Below are 23565 nucleotides of genomic sequence, written 5' to 3' on the forward strand. Positions count from 1 at the left end.
CATAATGCCACCTTCCTAAGACGTCTGCAATTGGATATCTTTACATTTTATTCCTGGTTGATTACGCTGATATCGTGTGACGTCTTGACAGCCACTCAATCTTCAACACATTTTCCTAATTTTCTGCGGAATCATAATAAGGGCATCCATCATCCTATTCATGATCTCACAGCAAGGCAGTTTGGAAGTTCCATTTTCATGACCTTTCCTTTTTTTCAAAATGACGACCGGCTTGCAATGACGCTGGATAGCACCTAGCATTCAAAAAGGTACCTTTGATTCGCCTCATATTCGCCGTTCTGGACAATAGAGCGGGGAGCCAGCTGCTGGTAATCAAGTCGGCTGGCCAGTATGTAATGGCAGACCGCCGTAAATGGATGCCGGTATTGTGTTACGTATCCTCATAATCATGTTAAAAGAGATTGCGTTTGAACGTATTCCGAGATTTTGGGTCAGTTATACAAGTAACATAGCAATGACGGCTGGAAACTAAACCTGGTATGATTGCTCTTTATTGGCTAAAACTTTTTTTTTTCTCTCTCTCTCTTTTATTCAAAGCCAGGACGCGAGGCTTCATACTGTAAACCGTTCAAAAGCAAACTTTTCCGTATCAGCATCGACTGGAATGGATTAAAAAAAAACGATATTGTTTTTACCAAAAAACCGATGCAGAGAGCTGAATATTTTGTTTGCTTAACTTCTGATACGATGCAAATCAAAATGTATTTTCTCTTCTCTTTTAACTATAATCGATTGCCTATATTGCCATGAAACATTCGTTTGTTCTTTTTAAGCTTACTATGCGTCCACTTTATACGTATGTATGACGAACTGCACATACGAATTGTCTTTCGATTTTACACGGCTTAAAGAATGAACAATACAAAGGCCATGTTGAAAGGTTGTTTTCAAGAAAGGCGAATAGAAGGTCTAGCTCTTAAAACCAAATACAGACAATCCTCCAGGTTATGTCGGGGGTTCCATTCCGCAGCAGGGCACTATAAGTTGAAAATCGCCTTAACCCGAATCATCATAAGTATAATGGGACTATAGAGCATGAGCACTGCAAATTCGGGTTACAGTGCTGTAAAACAGGTTAACCGCGCCATGAGGCAAGTGCCTTAAGTCCGGAACGACTTAACCCGAAACTGATGTAACCTGGGGACTGCCTGTACCGTAGAATTTACGAGTAACTAATTCAAACTTTACAATCTGACAGCACCACACAATTTTCTAAGTTGTACTACATCAACTGAGACCAGATCAGGAAATCTTCCATGTCAAGTTTTTGGAACCTTAGCTGTTCAAACTGAGTGCACAGGCTTCCTTGTTTTTGTTTGTTTGTTTGTTGATCAGGCTTTACATGAAGCTCATATCACAGTTCATGTATTTATATATCTTGTTTGTTTTTCTTTGTCCTCTCTGTACATAAATCATTCTCTATTTCTGTACTAAGTTCTCTGTGCTTGGCTGTACTTGGCCCTTTGGCTTGTAGTGTTTTGTCTTTCACTGGGGTTGCAGTTTGGCTAATAATAATAATAAATAATAATAAAAATTATAAAATAAATAATTTCACTTTTTCTTACCATTACATTCAACTCACTCTTTCATATGCTCTTGACTCATACATCTGAATTGAATATAGGATTTAGGCCAAAGGCCAAGCACTGGGACCTATGAGGTTATTCAGCGCTGAAACGAAAAACTGAGAGTGAAAGGTTTGAAAGGTGTGACAGGAGAAAAACCTCGCAGTTGCGCTATGTTAGGAGAGGGTAGAAAGTAAGATGGAGGAAAGAGAATGTGAAAGGAGATACAGTAAAAGGAATGAAAGGGTTGCAGCTAAGGGCCGAAGAGATGCAGCAAAGAACCTTAAGTAATGCCTACAGTGCACAGCATGAGGTGCGCTAGTGGCACTAACCTTCTACGGGTCATGAATTTTGTATCCAGATCTTTTATCCATCATTTTCTCATTCCAAAATACACTTAATACATAAAACCACACAGCATTCTCAAGAGTCAGACACCTCAAGATACACTTTTCTAATAAACGTTCTCCGACTGGAGTCACTCCAGGAACTGCCCTACCACCATGCCCTCTCTCTACCACCTACTTTAGCATTCACATCGCCAGGCATTACCGATGCTTATCGTTCTCCCACTCTAGTTCTGTACAGATTCATACTCTTTGAATATTTCACTTTCAAATCCAATCTTACTATAAAGCTTACTCTGACAAGGCATGATCAAACCTCCAGCTTACTCGGGGCACGCATTAAACTCTATGGGCAAAGAGCACATTGTTTCACCAAAGAAAATTAAAATCAATACATTATATTTTATTAGAAATAATTGTTCTGTAATGCTTGACATGCACATTATTTATTTTTTACATTTTCATTCTAATAAATAAATCGTAAATATCCTATCCAAAAATTCCTGTATCTTTAACTCAACGCCAAACACCTTTTTCAGACCTTTTCAGGCTCTTCCATAGACTTTTCCTACCAACTCCTAACAACAATTATTTTAACCTTGGAAATCCTTGGACAATCGTGTTTGTACAAATTTTTTCACCACCAGCGGGACCCAACACCCTTCTCTATTGTCTCTTTTTACGAGAACATTCAAGGGCTTTCCCCCCCTTAAAATTTGTATGATACCTCACGTCGATATTTATACATATGAATAAAATTGTTAAAACAGTCTATTTTCTAGCTTAAAAGAATTGCCAATATTACAGCTGTTTAAATGTCTCTCTTGCTTTTAATCGCCAATTACAGGTGAACAGTTTCATATATTACTTTTTGAAAAGAATTATACTGAATTCATGAAAATATTACATAATAGCAGAATAAAAATATACATAAAAATGTTAGCAGTGACCTCTAGTTTTACATGAGGGGTACGACTTGAAAGAATCATGAATATATGACCTGGGATACGTGGGGGTGTCCATAAACTTTAGATTTAGCATAATTAACCACTGAACGAATCACTAGGACGTCTTAGTTCTCAATTTCAACTTTGATGTTCACAGACTGATGCAATGAATTAAGACCACTACAAAAATTACTAATTCATCATCTGGTACTACTGCAAATATAATCATACGCGTATCGACACCACGCCAAGTTAAAGCATACAGTACCAAGCAGCAAGTCAGTCCCAAAACAATCCACTGACGTTACTTAGCGATAGAGGTGAACCCATTGGAAGCCCTGCAGCTTGAGTACTCACACTCACACACACACACACTCACACAGTTCAATTAAATCAACAAACGACTGCCTGGGGACAGATCAAATTATCAGCAATGAATCTATTTGTTGTGAACAATGTTCCCTACCGAAGACTAATAAAAGAATTCCATCACCTCAAGTTCTTCTTGGGCTTCCCTCGAACATTGTTTACAAATTTTACGAAAAACCTCATAAATCTGTACAAGGGTCCAAGAGAAATTCCAATCAAATATCAGTCAAATTGATTACAAAATTTATCTATAAAATTTTACGACAGAAGTTAAATATTCCTTCAAACTTAGATGGCTCTGATCATTTTAAAGTGTTCGACAAGTCCGAAAGTCTTCGCATATATCCTGTAATAGAAGAATGTCTGCTGCCTCTTTCGAAGGGATAATCGTCAATAGAAAGGCTACTTCCAAACTAATCTTTGCAGCATTTTGGTTACAATCAAGGCAACACCATTCTTATAAACTTTAGAAAAATGTCATGTCCTAAACATAACCTCCTAGCAAAGATACTGATTAGTTTCTCGAGGAAAGAGAACTAGGCAGAGTTTACGACAGTGAACACGTAAATCGCACAGTATCACCCAATCCCGCCTTACCTAACGCAGCTGCAGGAGTTTGTCTTCTGTCATACTGCCCACGATGGCCGACTCGGAACAGCTGATCCAGTTTCAATAACTCGTTCCCAAGGCCTGGATACCGTCTGCTGCTCCTGGGAAAACAACGACACTTTAGTGAGTAGGGCTCTGTAAGTAAGAGGAGGGCATAGCTTTAATTCTTTGTTGGAACATGGCTGTATGTCAATAAAGGGAGACTGCTGATGTTCATAATATGGCTGACCGACCCGGCGCTGCCTGGGAAAACTCTGAATGACAACCGATACCCTCTCTCTCTTTCTCCTTGTAAACCCCCTCAAATCTCTCTCACTGCCTCTTCTTCTTTCTCTCTCTCTCTCCTTCACTCTCCCTTTCCTATAAAGATACTTGCTTCAGTTACATTTCCCTGCATTTTTTTTTCCTGTTCCTATTAGGGCTGAACTTGGACTTGAAGGCCCTCGGGAGTGTCTCTATTCATCCCAGCAACCTCAAAAACTCTGGTTTAGATTATCACTGGTAACATAAACTACAGGCATATAAAAATAAGAATTCCAGTGTCATTTATATGCAACAATTCCCAAAAATCAGTTTGTAAGCTTATGTTTAATTTAGAATATGTTCTCTTTTTTTGTATACCTGTATATGCTTCGTCTCAGTATAAAAATAGTGTTGTTTATAAACTCTGTGGATGAAGATTCAGTCACAGAATGAAATTAAAGGAGATTGGAATAACTCTAATAATTTTCCTCAAAATTCCACATATATATAAATAAGGACTACAGTAATCTTGCATTAAATATACCTGCATAACATGTAAATACTACCACGCATTTCCCTTTCACTGGACATCAGTAGAATTCTAAAAGTTTTGTTTCCTGATTTTCTGGCTGATTAATTTCTGACTCGGAATTTCACGCTTATCCGGCTTCAAAATAAAGTTGAGAAATTCTAGTTAGCGATGAAATGCAATATGACATTTTAATTACTGATAATTTGAAGGCGACAAAAGACAAATGTTCACAAAATTACTGACTTTTGATGTTTCAAAAAACGGAATGTCATAAGAGACCTTCTTTGAACCGTAACTGCTATCAGGTGAAACCACTCTCATACTATAAAAAAAACATTAGCCTCACATTACTGGATACTTGAGACCACCATCACTAGGATAACTTATCATTTAACCACATGAAATAGGATATGTAAAAAAAAGACAATTGTGGTGTAATCAATTCCGTCAGGTGTCAAGTAAAAAGAAATTGTACTGACATGGTAGCAAACCATTAGTCACCAGAGAGTGAGGAGGAATGGGTCACTTTGAGGCCATTTATATATATATATATATATATATCTATATATATATATATATATATATCTATATATATATAATCACTGACTCACGGAAAAATTGGTCTTTATAAATAAAGACCAATTCCAGAATAAAATATCAAAGAAACCTAAGGTCGTCATCTTAGGTTCATGTGTTCTTCAATACTGAATCACGAAAAAATGGAACTTAATGAATATATAAATAAAGACAAATTCCACGAAGGAAAGATACGACGGGGGTTCTGCAAGACCTTACAAACTCCGTCGTTTCTCTTTCCTTCGTGGAATTTGTCTTAATATATATATATATATATATATATATATATATATATATATATTATATATATATATATATATATATATATATATATATATATATATATATATATATATATTCATTTTTTTTATTCACCCTACGCCCTTTGGTTTCACCTTTCAGAAAATGGTGCATGAATGGTACAGCATTGTGGTTTCGCGTCTAGTCTTTGAGGATAAGGATGGAAATCTCCGCCTTTCTCAATGACCCCCGAAAGCGTAGGTACCCATTTTAACAAGGTGGTCTGGTGGACGGCAGGCTGGGAGCGATCCACAGACCTAGCAAACGTGAATCACAGCTGCATCACACGGTAACAGATATTGCTGAAAGCTTCACAGGTGGAAAAGAACAGTGTGGATACAAGGAAAGAATGCATGGTGATGCACACGTTATTATACAGGGTGTCCATAAAGTCCCAGTACCATTACAGGTATTTATTGCTCAGAATGGTACTGGGATTTTATGGACACCCTGTATAGATTACGCGATCTAGGATAACAGAAGAGCGACTAGTTTTGTGGGAAAAAAAAGTTTTGTGGAATAAAGGGGTCTCAGACAAGTGTCTCCATAAAAGCTTAGTGAAAAATTATAAAAACTGAGGTATCACCATTCCACTAACAGAATGAAACGAGAGAGAGAGAGAGAGAGAGAGAGAGAGAGAGAGAGAGAGAGAGAGAGAGGAGAGAGACTGGATTAAAATTGCACTCTTCTGAAAATTTGCCGGATGCCGGCAAACATTTGCCAAAACTTTCAATTGCTAAAATTGCTTCTATGGATTCCTTCTGTTCTGTACATCAAAACAAACAAAATAACAGCTATTTCCCCGTTCAGCTACGAGCCCTTATAACAGTCGAGGGAATCCACTGGAATTCTCACCATGTTAACGGATAATATTGCGAAGTTTCAACCGTATGAGGCATTCCAAACAAACCATATTTAAACTGGAGTCGATGAAGAACTTGAGGCGTTCGTCCGACGAACGCTACATTCGAACGGGTTTCGGAAACCACGCAGCTGCAAGGGTACCAATCAGCGAAGGACACACACACACACACACCACACACACACACACACACACACAACTCCCACTGATTTTCTGTTGGAAGAGGGGAACGCCTTTTCTCCCCGACCCACTTCCTTGATCAAGGTCGCGGGCAATAATTGTTTTCTGGTTATTGAATGACTTCTGCTGTTTGCAGTCTTCACAATATTCCATATGGCAAATACTCCTTTATCTGCGTTATTATCAGGCCCGTAAAGTTAAGTTTATCTTAGTTTTACCTGACCACTGAGCTGATTAACAGCTCTCTCCTAGGGCTGGCCCGAAGGATTAGATATTTTTACGTGGCTAGGAACCAATTGGTCACCTAGCAACGGGACCTACAGCTCTTTGTGGGATCCGAACCACATTATATAGAAATGAATTTATATCACCAGAAATAAGTTCCTCCGATTCCACGTTGGCCAAGCCGAGAATCGAACTTCGGACCACCGGATTGGTAGCCCAGCGCGAAAAACACTCGTCCAACGAGGAACTTCTCAGGCCCGTGGCCAATTGTGGGGTTCGGAGGTGTTCAGATTAAACCCGCTCCCCCTTCACAGAACATCTGGCGTTCCACCTGGCCAGTGTCACTCAAATGCAAGAGACACAACTGGGCTCGCTAATGGCAAATAAAGACTAGGTACTTATTCTGTGCTTGTTTACCTTCATTTAATTGCTCAAATACAGCTTTGTTTATCTTGCTTTGCTCTCTGGAAAGAAAGTTGTGTACAGTGCAAACGGTACTCCTAAAAACCTAGAGCTTCCTGGGCCTTCAAAGTTCCATACAGTTTACTCTTCAAAATATTAATGTTGCAAGTTTATGTAAACCTTTTCCTCGTTTGTCTTGATTCAGAAGAAGTTCGTCACACATTAAAGCAGCCGTTCTCTACAGAAAGGATGCGGTGCTTGGTAGGCATTACTTGTTTGTTTGTTTGTTTGCTTGTATGGTGTTTTTACGTCGCATATGAACCAGTGGTTATTCAGCAACGGGACCAACGGCTTTATACGTGACTTCCGAACCACGTCGAGAGTGAACTTCTGTCACCAGAAATACACATCTCTCACGCCTCAATGAAATGCTCGAGAATCGAACTCGCGGCCAACCAAGTGGCACGTCAACACCATACCGACCACGTCACTGAGGCGCTGGCAGGCATTACTTGAGGTTCTTTGCAGCGTGCCTTCCTTAGGTCCCTAGCTGCAACCCCTTCCGTTCCTTTTACTGTGCCTCCCTTCATATTCTTTCTTCCATCTTGCTACCCACGGTCTCCTAACAGCTATTTCAGAGTGCAACTGCTTTGAGGTTTTCCTCCTGTTACACCTTTCAAATCTTCTTACTGTCAATTTGGCGGCTCCGTCATTTGTATATCAATACAAGAAGATAGACTTGAATAATTCTGCAAATAACTTTGTAGGATAGTCATGGTTATATGGTTGGCGCTATAGTTTTGAAGGAGGAAAGTCAACTGTATCACTGAAATACGCCCTCACTATGTCTTCTAAAGCGTTTCTTGCTTTCCTCGTTATATGTCAAGGATTTTAAAGACATTAAAATGTACTCAATATAATCTATATTATATGTATTATATATATGATATATATTATATTATATATATATATATATATGTATATATATGTGTGTTTGTGTGTGTGTGTGTGTGTGTCACTACAGTGACGGTCATTCGCCATCGAGGTCAATACAACGAAACTTGTGGGCGAACATTTAATTACTTCTCGTGGTCGATTGATTGATTGCAGTTTATCTAACATCGCAACTATCGCGTTTACTAACAGAAACAGATTTAGTGCGTCTCTAGGCGTTACTAAAAAAAAATGTACGCTAACATTCGGACAAAAATGGAAGTTATAAGAAACAGTTTAAAAGCCATATAACTTACTAGAAAACTTTACGGTATTCTGATTAAAAATAACATACAGAAAAGCGTATAGCAGACTAGCGATTGCGTCCTGAATACCTATGGGTACTAAATTATATTCAAGAATTATATGTTTGCAAATTTACTGCTTTGTAATAAAAAAAAAGCCCAGTTGACTTGTACATTTCATCTTCTTCTAAATTAAGAATTACACCAATTACCATTTCTGTCTCTGAAGACTGAGGGTTTGGTAGGCAAATACCTCACGTTAGCGAGACGTCGATCATCCGACATACCAAATAGCAGCCCTCTATCCTTAGTAGTTTTGATTCCAGTTAAGGTTAAAGTTACCCATGATGGTGCGTCTGGCAACGCTATAGGACAGGCAACCACCGGCCGTGGCTGCTAGTTTCACAGACCGCGGCTCATACAGCATTATATCGAGACCACCGAGAGATAGATATATTTTGGGGGCATTTTTTAAAATTAATTCTTGTCAAATAGTGCATATAACCATATATATTTTCCATATTACTTATCTAATATGGAATGTATATATGTTTATAAATTAGAGGCTGGTCCAAAAATAAAAAAAAGGGTTCCTTTTGGTTTCCCGCAAATAATCTTTATCATTCTTGTACTTGTATATTTCTAGACCATGTAAACCCACTATTTTATACTCAATCTTCCCCATACAACCCTCAGCCTAACACATTGAGCATGAACACCAATCCGAGAATCTTCTAAACACTACGTACAAGGTCGACCTATTCCATAGCTCTAACCTTTCAGCTACCCAAAACAAATTAACTCTTTGCCCTTCCCAGGCACAATGCAAACTTTCTTGTCACATTTATCTCACAAAGTGCCAAAGCATCCAACAGTCTCTCCTTACGCAATAGAATTATCAGACACTTCTTAGCCTCAGCACAGTTCCTCGCTGGACGAGTGGGGTGCGTGCTTGCCTACTGATTTGGTAGCTAGTGTTCGCGCCCCGCTGTGCCAACATGGAATCAGAGGAATTTATTTCTGGTGATCAGAAATTAATATCTCAATATGATGTGGTTCGGATCCCACAAAAAGCTGTAGGTCCCGTTACTAATGAACCAATTGGTTCATAGCCACGTGAAAATATCTAATTCTTCGGGCTAGTCCTAGGAGAGCTGTTAATCAGCTCAGTGGTCTGGTTAAACTAAGATATACTTGAACTTATTATCCTCAGCATATACACACACGTTTAAATGCTGAGACCTAGTAAATTAATCCAAGTCCATTTTTTTTTCATATAAATGAAAGGTTGCAGACCCTGTGAATGTCAACATTTGTTTCCTACATTTACGCAAATGATTAACAAAATTTAGCTAAATTATTAACCCATCAAATCATAGTTCTTGAATGTGCAGGAAACTTTGTCTTGTCAGCCGCTCTCTTCTCTGGATATTGATATAACATTTTCAATAAGGTATGAACACCTTCAGTTTAAGGTGTCATTCATATCAATAATACATCCCACGTCACCAGAGCAAGATAATTCGATAGTTTTACAGGTAACTGTAAACACACAGGGAGAAGGACAGCAACATCAGATGTAAGTGAACACAAACGCATCAAACAGACATTATAATAAAGCTGCGCTGGAAACCAGATACCAGAGGCCAAACGCCCAACAAGAGAGATTACCTCTTGTAGGGACAGTTATCGTCAACAAAACATAAGCCTGTTAATGGGGTAGAATTCGCAACTGGTTTTCTACTGAACCCTAACCTATCATTTGTATGGTATGCCCACTGACCAAGCCCAAAAATGAGTTTGGTAGGCGGAGAAATCTTCCTCAGGGCAAGTACGGATAAAGACATCATGACCACAGGATAAAGAAACAAGCCCTGATAACAATGTGTACGATACCGTAGGGTACTTCCTGCCCGCCACCCCTCACCACCCTACCAACCCTGACTAACTGTCACTACGAATTCAGTGACAATATTAGGATATAACTCATTATCAAAGACGAATTTCATTTCAACACATACACACAGCTTCCCGAGTGTTTAAGCGATGGCCATTAGTGCTCATGCGCCGTGTATGTATATACATGTGTGTATCTATCTATCTGTATATATATATATATATATATATATATATATAATATATATATATATGTATTATATATATATATATGTTATATATATATATTTATATATTTATATATATATATATATATATATATATATATATATATATATATATATATATATATTTAGAGAGAGAGATCAGAGGATAACAATAACCACTCAGCTAATGCCTTCCTTTTCAAACTACCTATACAATTGCAACTAACTTAAATGAGTTGACATATCAGCCTCCATACTTCTGTCTCAGAAAAAAAAAAGAACCCACATACAAAGATCTACGACTGAATGAATGTCTTTCATGGCTTACAACTTTCTATCTTTGAACAAGGCAACGGTGGAGCCTTTGCTTCGTTTTCATCTTACCTATATTCATGTATTGTTTCCGTCGCAGTTCTCTTGGCACTGAAGGAGAGAAGCACCAGCCCGAAATAGAACCTGCTGGGGACCATTCTGTTCGGCAATCTTCGCTCCCCGGAGAGGAACTCGGCTTCGCTCGAGTTGAAAAGGATATCCCCTAAAATCTTCAGCAGTCCATTTGTAGGGGCCTTCAAGGGATGATAATCTCTTCTTAAGTGCAGACCTGGAAAAGAGAGACGGATTAAGTTTCGATAAAGGAAATCTTAGTGATTTATAAAAACATTTTCTTATCACAAGAGTAACAGCTTATATGAGGATATATAAATGTATATGTGTATGTATGTATAATATATATGTGTATTATATATACATATCTACGTATATATATATATTTTATCTATATATAGATATATATATATAATCTATATATATATAATATATATATATATATATATCTATATATATAGATATATATATATATATATATATAGATATATATATATAGATATATATATAGATATATATATATATACATATAGAGAGAGATATATATATATATATATATATATATATATATATATATATATATATATATATATATATAATATGTGACAAACCCAGCATTATTCATTTTTGACATTTCCATTCTAATAAGCAACTTATAAATACCCTATCCTAAAATTCCTGTATCATTAACTCAACGAGTTAGGTTCTTCGATAGACCTTTCCTACCCCCCACCAAGAACAACAACAACAACAAAGTTTTGTACTCTTACTCCCAAAGTAAGCGAAAATTACTCCCTGATGACTGCTGCTTCTATCTGCATAATATCTTCCATTCTATACTTAGCGCCCCTGACGCCTTCAATTTCATCACTGAAGCGACTGCCCTACCCCACCCCCTACCCTAAAAGCAATTTCGTTATCCATTTCCCTGTCGTAAATTCATCGCCATTTTTCACACCTACATCACATGGTCATTAATGGGATTTCAAAGCAGCTGTTTCTATTGCCGGCAATAATTGCTGCTTCAGACTTGCCATCTTGACCTATGTTAAATCCCAGTATTGAACCTTTTTGCAGCCAATTGCCCTTCTTCAACTTTACAAATAATCATCTGTGCAAAACAGCCATAAGCGTAACTGGCAGGGGGGGGGGGCACGAGCCCCCATTTGAAACTGGTGGCCCACCCCAGGTGTCGCCCCATTTTGAGTCCATGAAACTTGTAGTAAAAGCCTAAGTTTAATTTTCATATTACTATTATTATTTTTTCAAGTTTATTATCATTATATTATGATTAATGTAAAGATTTATACATCAAGTAGTTTCGCAGTTTTTTTTTTATAAGAAGAAAAGTAGAGTTTTACTCTACTAACTATAAGAAATATATAAATTTTCTTTCTTTTATATGAAAGCGTGATTCACAATTTGATAGGCTTAAATATTTTATAACAACCTTATTATCCTTACATATGACTTAAAAAAAAAGAATGAGTATTATAATCTGTGTATGCCCAGTGCCCCCCGCCCCCCCCCATATTCAGGTGTGTCCACCCAGGTGCCGCCCCCATTAATAGACTCCTAGTTACTCCTATGAGAACAACTCTCCAGTTTTGAATATAAATATGAAAAAAAAAGATCAACATTGATTTTTCTGCCTTTCCACCTCACACTCTCTTTTACAAAGATATACGTCATGTATATCTCGAATTCACTCGCTGTGCAACGAAGCTTTCAAAGCCGAGCTCTAAAGATTTTACTCATCCAGTCTCCTCCATTCCCGACCTTCCTCGTTCGATATATTGGACGCAGCACAAAGGGTGACAAGCAAATCATTCATTTTCGTTCCTTACAGACCTTTTTGGATACACGTATCCTGTTCCGCACCATCTCTAGAAACCCAAACGTTGATTACTTTTATCAATATACTTCACGTGCTTTCCTTTTCAGTCTCTTAAAAGCAAATCTAACTTGAGATTGGAAGGATATGTTACTGGAATGACTGTCTAGCAATATTCACGATGAATTCCATCTATATTCTAGGGCCCTCCATTCATGGTCAAGTATATACACTTATACGTCACGCTTCGCACGCAGACACACCAAACTCTCTCTCTCTCTCTCTCTTCCTTATTGTTTTATTTATATATATACACACCCATACATATACATATTGAGGAAATATTAGTGGCTTGTACATGTTACAAAACTAATATATATATATATATATATATAATATATATATATATATATATATATATATATATATATATCTGTAAATACATTCTTGCTAAAACAGGATACGTCTCAAATCTAAAAGGCCCATTAAAACATCTAAATGGGACTATATTTCGGTGGACAGATGAAGTTACATTGGCGAAATATATAGTGGGAGATATGCACTTGGGTGGTGCCTGGAGTCACCGCTAAGCCGACGTTGGTTCTGCAAATTGTCTTAATCCGCTTCATCATTCCCTTAAGGAAGATATTGTCTATGGTCAGTGTCCAGGCTCCATTGGAAACGTTGTTCCTATTATCTTGTTGTTTTATCAGTGAAGATTCTACCATCTGACATTTGTATTAATATATATGATATATATATATATATATATATATATATATATATATATATGTATATATATAAATAATCATAGTTCCTCATTGGACGAGTGGGTTGTGTACTCGCCTATCAAACTGGTAGCCCGAGTTTGCTCCCGGCTGGTGCCAATGCGGAAACAGAGGAATTTATACCTGAATAGAAATTTATGTGGTTCAGATCCCACAATAAGCTGTAGGTCCCACTGCTAAGTAACCAGTTTGTTCCTAGCCACGTAAATAAAAGTCTAATCCTTCTGGCCAGCCCTAGGAGAGCTTGTTAATCAGCTCAGTGGTCTGTTAAACAAACTAAGATATACTTGACTTAATATATATATATATATATATATATATTAATATATATATATATATATATATATATATATATTTATACTGCTTGTTTTGAACAGATACATACGTTGAGAGGTCACTGTGACAGTGAAAAGCGTATTTAGAAATACATAAAAACACACACACACACACACACACACACACACACATATATATATATATATAATATATATATATATATATATTATATCAATATATATTATATATACTCATAAACAGTATCCTCATCGATATGTTTACCTTTAAAAAAAGAAGACAAAAAAAAATCAAATAAAATAAACAAAGCAACAGAATCCTGTAACTAACTCTTCCTTAGTCCTCTGCCCATTAAGCTAAGTGAGATTTTTACTTCTTCAGGTGGAGAATAACTATACAAATACTTACAAACCAAAACCAGGAGAAAAAAAGAAAAGTACCTCCAGCTCATCGGACGCCGAGGTCATCGTAGCTTTCCGTCAACAGGAAGTTCAAAATCCCCATCAACAACTAATTAACTGCCTTCTCCCCATTATCCATATCAAGGTCCTTCAAGGGATCAAAGGCACAAGGCCATAAGAGCGCTCATCAGATTGTCAGTAGGACCAAAAACAAGTACACAGCTGAATGATGGAAAAAAATTGGAGAGGCTTTAGCCTTTTAAGATAGAAGGAGTACCTACACTCAGACCCAACATATATAGGTCAGGTCATTAAAATGTCTGAATCTCTTATAATCACCCCCAAAAGCTTGTCATATACAAGAGGAAACCTCTAACATACAATAAGACCAGTATCTAAAGTTAGCGATCAAAAACATACTTCATTATGAGGATTTAGAAAAGTTACCCTAAAAACAGGTTTAACAAAAATTTCACATTTAAAATCAAATCTTGAGCCATGCAACGCATTTCGGCAATCACTTCTCCGCCCAAGGGTGCCCTTAGGTCACGGATGAGGGACACGACCTGTTGGCAGATCAATGTTTAGGCCTTTGGTCACCGTCCCTCTCCTGGATTCTCGCAGTAATTAAAGTCGGAAGAGAGTTTACCGTTTAAAAAACCTACAAAAAAGATTTTATTAATATTTTCTTAAAAATGGGTAATTACTATCGGTTCGCATGAAGGACGACCAGCGAGAGAGAGAGAGAGAGAGAGAGAGAGAGAGAGAGAGAGAGAGAGAGAGAGAGAGAGAGAGAGAGAGAGTATTGGAAAAACATTTGATTTTTCAGAGCCTTTTCTGAACAGGAGAAAAAGACTTTGCGACTTTTCTTTCACCGCTTCATTTTATGTCGCATATCAGTGACAGACCATTCGTAAAACTTCCAATTTGACAAAATCGTAAAAATATACGTTGAAATGAGATCAAGGTTTTTATAGCTCCATTTTTACCCTCGCAACTGCCAGATATTAACGTTTTCCTTATCCAGAAAATATCATATGTTTTCAATTTCTGTCGATATTTTGTTCGAATCATTTTGCCGCAATTTGCATCAACAGACGAAAACACCCTGTCACTGTACCAAGGGTACACCTCACTCTCATTTCAAACACAGTATACTACTATCAATCGGCTGTAATGGTTGGGGTGGGTTAATGCTGGAACCAATTACAAATATCTGCAATCGACGTGGATATGTACGGCATAGTCATGTTCAACTAATGCCTCTCTCTTACCAGTTGAGTAGTGAGCACGTCCACAAAGTCGTTAAAACGCATTGTCTGGCGTTCGAGTCTCCCAGGTACTAAATTATTTGTCAATTATAATTCCCCTTCGATGATATTCCCGATGTAGAGCGAACTGGATTTTAAACAACATTTGTAGCAATGACCGTGATTCATATACTACATGCTTTAAGCTACAAATGTCCTTTAATATCCAATTTGCTCTACTTAAGAATTAATATATTTTCATTTATGTAACCGAATGGCCAAATCGGTAAGAAGACGTCACTGACGCCCTGATTTCTCCTCTGTGCTCTGGTTCGAATCCACGAGAGGATGAAATTATTATCAACTAAAAATTCCCCTTTGGTTAACACATATGAAAATATATATCCGACCTCCAGCTTACTCAGGGTGTGTGCTAAAATCTACAGTCAAATAATGTGTTGTTTCACAAAGAAAATTAAAATGAATATGCTATATTTTACTAAAAATAATTGTCTTGTACTGTTGAACATGCCCATTATTTTTAAAATTTTCATTCTAATAAATAAATCATAAATATCATATCCTAAAATTCCTGTATCTTGAAACGCAACGTGAAACACCTTTTTCAGACCTTTTAAGGCTTTTCCATAAGCTTTTCCTAACGCCCCCACAAGAACAACAACAGCAAGAACAACATCATCTACAACAACAACAACAACAACAACAACAAAGTAGTTTGTAGGCTTACTCCCCTAGTAAGTAAAAAAGAGGAATTGCCCAGGTTAATGACGGTGACACCGCCAAATTTGTTTTACAGGTATTTGTGACGTCATTGATAGGTGGCCATAAAAGAAAACCAAGAAAACAAATAAATAAAGGGTCACTATGGGAATTGTTTGCCCACACCCATTACCTATCTCTTTCACGACCTTGTGTGAGAGAGGTCCCGTTAATCTCCAGGTACTGGAAGGTAGTTTCCTTGTTCTTCACTTTGGTGGGGTCAAATACTGACTGATGACTTTTTTTTTTACCTGAACCTCAGTCAGATCAGCCACGTGACGTCATGCGCGAGATTGTCCTATTTTGGTCAGAAAACGCATACTCGTACAATTCAAGCGCATGGCAATAGCTTAACAATACCATTACAATAGCTAAATGATGTATTTGGGAAGCAGACTTTCTTGCAAACACACCATTATCGAAAATGACCGCAAGATGTGTTGACATGAGCTTCTTGCTCATTTTTTCTATCTCTTTTACAGAAGATCTTTCTTCAGTTGGTAGTAAATAAATAAATAAATAAATAAATAAATAAATAAAAGACTGCCAAAGTCCATTTCTGGTCACTGTATTCCAACATCAATTATGACGTTTCAAAACCATAAGCCATCTCCAAATACAAAAGATTTTTAACAACAACCCCTCGAAGTCAACAATGTCATACTTTTTCTAAAACAAGCAAAACAGTTCAGATAAGTTTCTACGTGTAACTGGCTCCAAATGCGGATTGCTATTTAAAATAAATGACTTGTGTCACCATACAACACTAAAGTGCATCACTGGGATTATATATATATATATATATATAATATATATATATATATATATATATTATATATATATATATATATATATGTAAGTATAATAATATATTAATTAATACGATGGTGGGATGAGAGAAGAGGAGAATCCCAAAACAGCTGATGTAGGGATAGTAACAGGGAATACACTTGGGGTGTCCATAGAAACCAAGGTGGCCTTATACGAAGCGACTGTCGAACCAACTTTTCTTTATGGAAGTGTGGTGCGGATGCTGGATCCAAATGAAAGAAATTAATCTAACGCTGCCATGATGAATTGTTTCCGTGGTATATGCCACGAAAGATAGATTGAAAATGGTGAAAAGTTCTGCAATTTGGATGATTAAGACGGGCGAGAAAAAGGACAACTTTTCGAATTATGTATGATGGAATGGACTGGAAAGGTAGGTGAAGGAAAGGCGAATGCCTAAGTTGCGCGCAAGCGCGTGCAAGGCAGACGTGAGTGGCACAGTGCTTGTGATTGAAGCAGCCGATGTATTAGGAAGTCTTATGCAATGGCAAATAGCCTACCATTCTTTCAGCAGTTATCACAGTCACTGCTATCTTCGTACCATACCCAGAACTATTATCTTTCGTATCAAACTATATTGTTATCTTCGTATCATACCCAATACTATTACCTTCGTGCCATACCCAATACTGTTATCTTCGTGTCAAACTCGTTACTGTTGTTATCTTTGTATCAAACCCTATTATCTTCGTATCAAATCGAATACTGCTGTCTTCGTATCATATCCAATACTACTGTCTTCGTATCAAACCCAACGCCGTTACCTTCGTATCATACCTAATACTGTTACCTTCGTATCATACCTAATACTGTTACCTTCGTATCATACCCAACACTGTTATCTTCGTATCATACCCAATGCTGTTATCTTCGTATCATATCCAACGCTGTTACCTTCGTATCATACCCAACGCTGTTATCTTTGCATCATACCCAATGCTGTTACCTTCGTATCATACCCAACGCTGTTATCTTCGCATCATACCCAATGCGGTTACCTTCGTATCATGCCCAATACTGTTATTTTCGTATCATACCCAATACTGTTGTTATCTTTGTATCATACCCAATACAGTTATTTTCGTATCATACCCAATACTGTTGTTATCTTCGTATCAAACACAATACTGTAATCTTCGTATCATACCCAATGCTGTTATCTTCGTATCATACCCAATGTTGTTATCTTTGTATCAAACACAATACTGTTGTTATCTTCGTATCAAACCCAATACTGTTATCTTCGTATCAAACCCAATACTGTTGTTATCTTCGTATCAAACCCAATACTGTTAGTATCAAACCCAATAGTGTTGTTATCTTTGTATCAAACCCAATACTGTTATCTTTGTATCAAACCCAATACTGTTATCTTTGTATCAAACACAATACTGTTGTTATCTTCGTATCAAACCCAATACTGTTATCTTTGTATCAAACACAATACTGTTGTTATCTTCGTATCAAACCCAATACTGTTATCTTCGTATCACACCCAATACTGTTACCTTCGTATCATACCCAATGCTGCTATCTTCGTGTCAAACCCAATACTGTTGTTATCTTCGTATCAAACACAATGCTATTACCTTCGTACCATACCCAAAATGTTATCTACGTATCAAACACAATAAGGCATAAGGTCCAAATCCATGTGGGTGTAACCAAGTCTCAGCTGAATTTTGTATGGTTTCAAATATCCAGCCTCAAATACTAATTAATATCGAATCGAATCCTCTTTACTTCGAAAATAACTTACAATCAAAGGGAATTATGTGTGGTACGCGGATCCAATCATGCCTTTCAGTGTCTCATACAATTTTAAATAATTTCATTTCGGCTTAGCCGTACAAATCCCTATATATGTAATTCAGTTTCTGTACCTAGAATGGAAATCAACCTATTTCCACCGTCACAGCGGATTGCTGTTAGTTGTGTGGGCGTCTGTGTGTATATATACGTTTGTTTACGTAAGGGAATGAGATACATCTAGCTCTACAAATGTAATGTTACTCAGACTTCATTTACTACTTGACTGCCTCGATATTTCATTATAAAAGTATAAGACATAAATGCTTAATATGTGAAAACACGCAAAGTTTCAGGGCTGCAACCAGCTGCAGAGACAAATGGGTGCCACTTAGAAACTGACTAAGACAAGGACCTTTAGTCAATATCAATACCTTTGATATATGGACAAGTCTACGGTATCATCCTACCTATTTGCACTGCCATTCATTTGATTAATCATGTCTATGAGGTGAATAATGCGCCATAAATCGTCTGAAGCCAGGGCCAGAGAAGTGGCCAACCTAATGAGCTTGCGTAACCAAGGTAGGAAGAAAAAAAAAGTAGTATACTTCGAGGAAGCGAAAATAAAAAATAAAAAATAATGACCTAAGATTACTAACTAGGTTATCAATCAACGTCTGTGCTTGCGACCGAATTCGAACCTCTACTTTCCAAATGGCCAAAGATTAATTCAAAAGCTGCAAAAAAAAAAAAAAAAAAAAAAAATTTAAATTTAAGGTTTTCGATATTTTTCCGATTTCTCACATTTGAACAAAAATATTCATAAGATTTTTTTGGGATGGCAACGGAAAACAGAATTGGCTCAGTTTTGCCAGGACGATAAGGATTCTTTACATTTTGAACGGAATGCAGTACAGAGACCTGATTTTTTTTTTTCTCAGTGACTGACGGCTCTAACTTTTCTTAACGAAAAAAACAGTAGAATGCATCTTCGAAGACACACAAATTCTCAAATTCTACATATGCCAAAAACAGGTCTACTCGCTGGAAGAGTCGGTTTGCGTACTCGCCTACCGATCTGGTAGCCACAGTTCTGGTAGCTCCCAGCCGCCGTCAGCGCGGAGTCACAGGAATGTATTTCTGGCGATTAGAAATTCATTTCTCGATATAATGTGGTTCGGATCCCCACAATAAGCTGTAGGTCCCGTAGCTAAGTAACCAAATGGTTCCAAGCCACGTAAATAAAAATGGGAGAGCTGTTAATCAGCTCAGTGGTCTGGATAAACTATGATATACTTAACTGAAACGAGGGTTTCGGTTTGGTGGCTCTAACTTTAGAATTTATTTTCATAATTTCTGAAATAATGGCAGACACAAGAGGATAAAAAAAAACCCATGGACATCCCAGTGTAAAGAGGTGACTAACCTCTACTTTGTTAGGAACAGCAACGATTTTTCTTCTGTTTACTTGAAGTTTCGAGGCAACTGATGATGTTCCTTGGAAAAGATACAAATTTAGACCTAAACATCATAATTCATTTAGGCTTTAACATCACAAAAGGAACAATACAGAAACGTATGTACGCAAGAATAAATGTGTGAAAAACTGGGATTAAACGTAGATAATGGAAATTTAGTAAGCATCCAAAAATACACATAAAAAAGGAATAGATTATTTCAAAGGACAACAAATTATAAAACAAGTAAAAAATGCCCTTAAGTTTTCTGTACATCCGCTACAGCGTAGTACAGTCCCGGCCACCGAAAATAGATATATATTTCGGTGGTGTCGGTATAATGCTTTACGAGCCGGGGCCCACGAAACTTTAATAACGACCCGGTGGTGGCCTGCCCTGTATCGTTGTCAGACACACGATTATGGCTAAATTTAACCTTAAATAAAATCAAAACTACTGAGGTTAGAGGGTTGCAATTTGATATGTTTGATGATTGGAGGGTGGACGATCAACATACCAATTTGCAGCCCTCTAGCATCAGTAGGTTTTTAGATATGAGGGCGGATGGAATAAAGTGCCGGCGGACGGCTGGACAAAGCCGGCACAATGGTATTCTTTTATAGGAAATTAATAAGAGAACAGGTATTTCAAGGGACAACGTGCTGAACACACTAAAAAAAAAAAAAAAAAAAAAAAAAAAATGTAAGTCACAGCCTTTGACTGGGACATCGATCAATCCCTTTTGAAAAAATAATTCATCGAGTTTCAGGAAAAAATTTTGGTCTCCATTTTTCCATGTTAATTAATTAGGCCTTTCAGAACTCCGAACATTTCCCTAAAATTTTGTGATGAAAAATAGTTAGTTCCGAACGAAAATATATCGGCCATTCAAACATATGTATTTATCACAAGCTCTCTCTCTCTCTCTCTATATATATATATATATATATATATATATATATATGATATATATATATATATATATATATATATACACACATATATATATGTATATATATATATATATATATATATAGATACATACACATATATATATGTATATATATATATATATATATATATATTATATATATATATATATATATATATATATAATATATACATATATATATATATGTATATATATACATATATATATATATATATATATATGATATATAGTAGTGTATATATATATATATATATATATATATATATATATACTACATATATATATACATATATATATAGTATATATATATATATATATATATATGTATATATATATATATATACTATATGTATACATATACACATATGGAATACTGACACCTAGTTTCTTTCTTGGAAGGAGAGTCCGATAGTTTCTTATTAAGAAAATTCTTGCAACGCTTAAAGAAAACAAAATAAAAAACCATCGGACTCCCTTTCAATATAAAAGCACTGTTCCACGAAAGAAAATATATGCCTGTATTCCATACATCCAAGATGACAAATTTAGAAGCAACCTCAAGTCTGCAACTGAAAAACACTTTCATACGTTGCAAGTTATTTTAATTCCAAAAAATCCCCTTACAATAGGATCACTTTTGTGATTTATAGACAGACTCTACCTAATACAGCAATCTTCAGTCGCATCGACCAGACCATATCTAAAAGTCAGAGCTGATTCACATAATGGTGTCAGTTATCGTACTACTGGCTGTAGTGTCCAATACTGAATTTTCTTATATCAGAAATCACACACACATAAAAAAAATGTGTAATACCACTATCAATTTGTGTCTTGGGCCAAGCAAGCCGTTTACACGAACTGCTCATTTTAGAGTCGTTTATTTATGAAGCAGTCAGTGTCCAAGTTGAACTCACACACCTCCTCTGTATAGTTGTATACCTGGCTTGAGCCGGTTTTCTTCGCTGCTTCTCCCTTCTTTCCGAATCATTCAGCCTTCAACTTTTTCAGTCTACCAGGTGCTTTTTAAATTGTTATTTTGTTATGTATGTTTTTTCTATATCTGTTGAGACTCTTAAAGTCAAAGTTGTATTACATGTATTTCCAATTATGTGTTGTTTTCTCTTTTATCCTTGATGATGTAACTATATACATGTGTTACGAAACGCATCGGCAATAAATGAAGTATCACATTCTGATGACCGGCCATCTCCTAGTCACCTGGTCCTTATATATATATATATATATATATATATATATATATATATATTATATATATATATATAATAATACACACACACACATATATATATATATAATATATAAATATAAAGGTTTTTTGCCACGAAGGAAAAAATGAAAAAGCGAGATAGCCAAGTACTTTCGGTCCTTATTACCTTTCGGTAAAGGGTCCGAACAGGACCGAAAGTACTTGGCTATCTCGCTTTTTCATTTTTTTTCCTTCGTGGCAAAAAACCTTTATTTATACATAGCATCACGTCTTATATACTTCGTGATCAAGTTATTCAGATAGATATATATATATATATATATATATATATAATATATATAATAAGATATATTGTACCTGTCTTGGACTTAAAAATTACACATTCCTGATACTTTTCCTAGCAAATCCAGAATAACAAAATTGAAATATAGCGCATGATCGACTAGTTTGGCCTCTTGCGCCTGAGTATCTAAGAAATGACTTAGCAAGCATTAAGGGAATGTGATTTTTCGTGTCATGAGGCGAGTTTCCTTCTCATCCACCTCATAAGAAATCTACGGGTGATATGACTAGTGCATCTTTGAAGGTGTAACAATTACTGGTGTTTGCAACATTGTCTCCACGATAGCGCTGCAGCTTCGCAACAGGCATAAGGAATTTAAGCAAATGCTTGAATAAATTGTACCTGGTCATCCACTGACCTGTGTTATTGGAGGGACGAGATCCTTAGGAGAAGACATCGACATTAAGCTTAAGGAAGATGCTAGACTAAGGCGGGACGTAAATTCCTGATTGGCTGTTGATGAGCCAATCATAGGGCTGGAAGCTCTCAGTCTCTCTCGAGAGTTCACATAGGCAGGATGTATGATCCACCTCTCCTGACGGATACTTTTGAAAGACGCATCCCTCAAGAGAGGTGGAACATACATCCTGCCTATATGTGAACCGTCTCGAGAGACTGAGAGTTTCCAGCCGTGTGATTGGCTTATCAGCAGCCAATCGTAAGGGACTGGCCTAGACATCAAATGCACAGTTGATGTGAATCTACTATAGTATAGGTTAGGTTAGGTTAGTTTAGTTCAGTTACGAAGTA

At 36.6% G+C, this 23565-nt stretch overlaps 1 protein-coding gene across 2 annotated transcripts in view; it reads right to left on the reverse strand.

The window, feature by feature from the left end:
- LOC135212747 (glycine receptor subunit alpha-4-like) overlaps positions 1 to 23565 on the reverse strand; it is a 114405-nt gene that overhangs the window by 76317 nt on the left and 14523 nt on the right. For both annotated transcript variants that reach the window (XM_064246475.1, XM_064246474.1), the window contains exons 2-3: positions 10903 to 11119; positions 3847 to 3959 (exon numbers count right to left, since the gene is read on the reverse strand). In XM_064246475.1, the coding sequence (XP_064102545.1) occupies positions 3847 to 3959; positions 10903 to 10988 (199 nt within the window). In that variant the 5' untranslated portion in view covers positions 10989 to 11119. The remainder of the gene's footprint in view (positions 1 to 3846; positions 3960 to 10902; positions 11120 to 23565) is intronic.

Source organism: Macrobrachium nipponense, chromosome 41, assembly GCF_015104395.2.
Source record: "Macrobrachium nipponense isolate FS-2020 chromosome 41, ASM1510439v2, whole genome shotgun sequence".
Taxonomy (NCBI): domain Eukaryota; kingdom Metazoa; phylum Arthropoda; class Malacostraca; order Decapoda; family Palaemonidae; genus Macrobrachium; species Macrobrachium nipponense.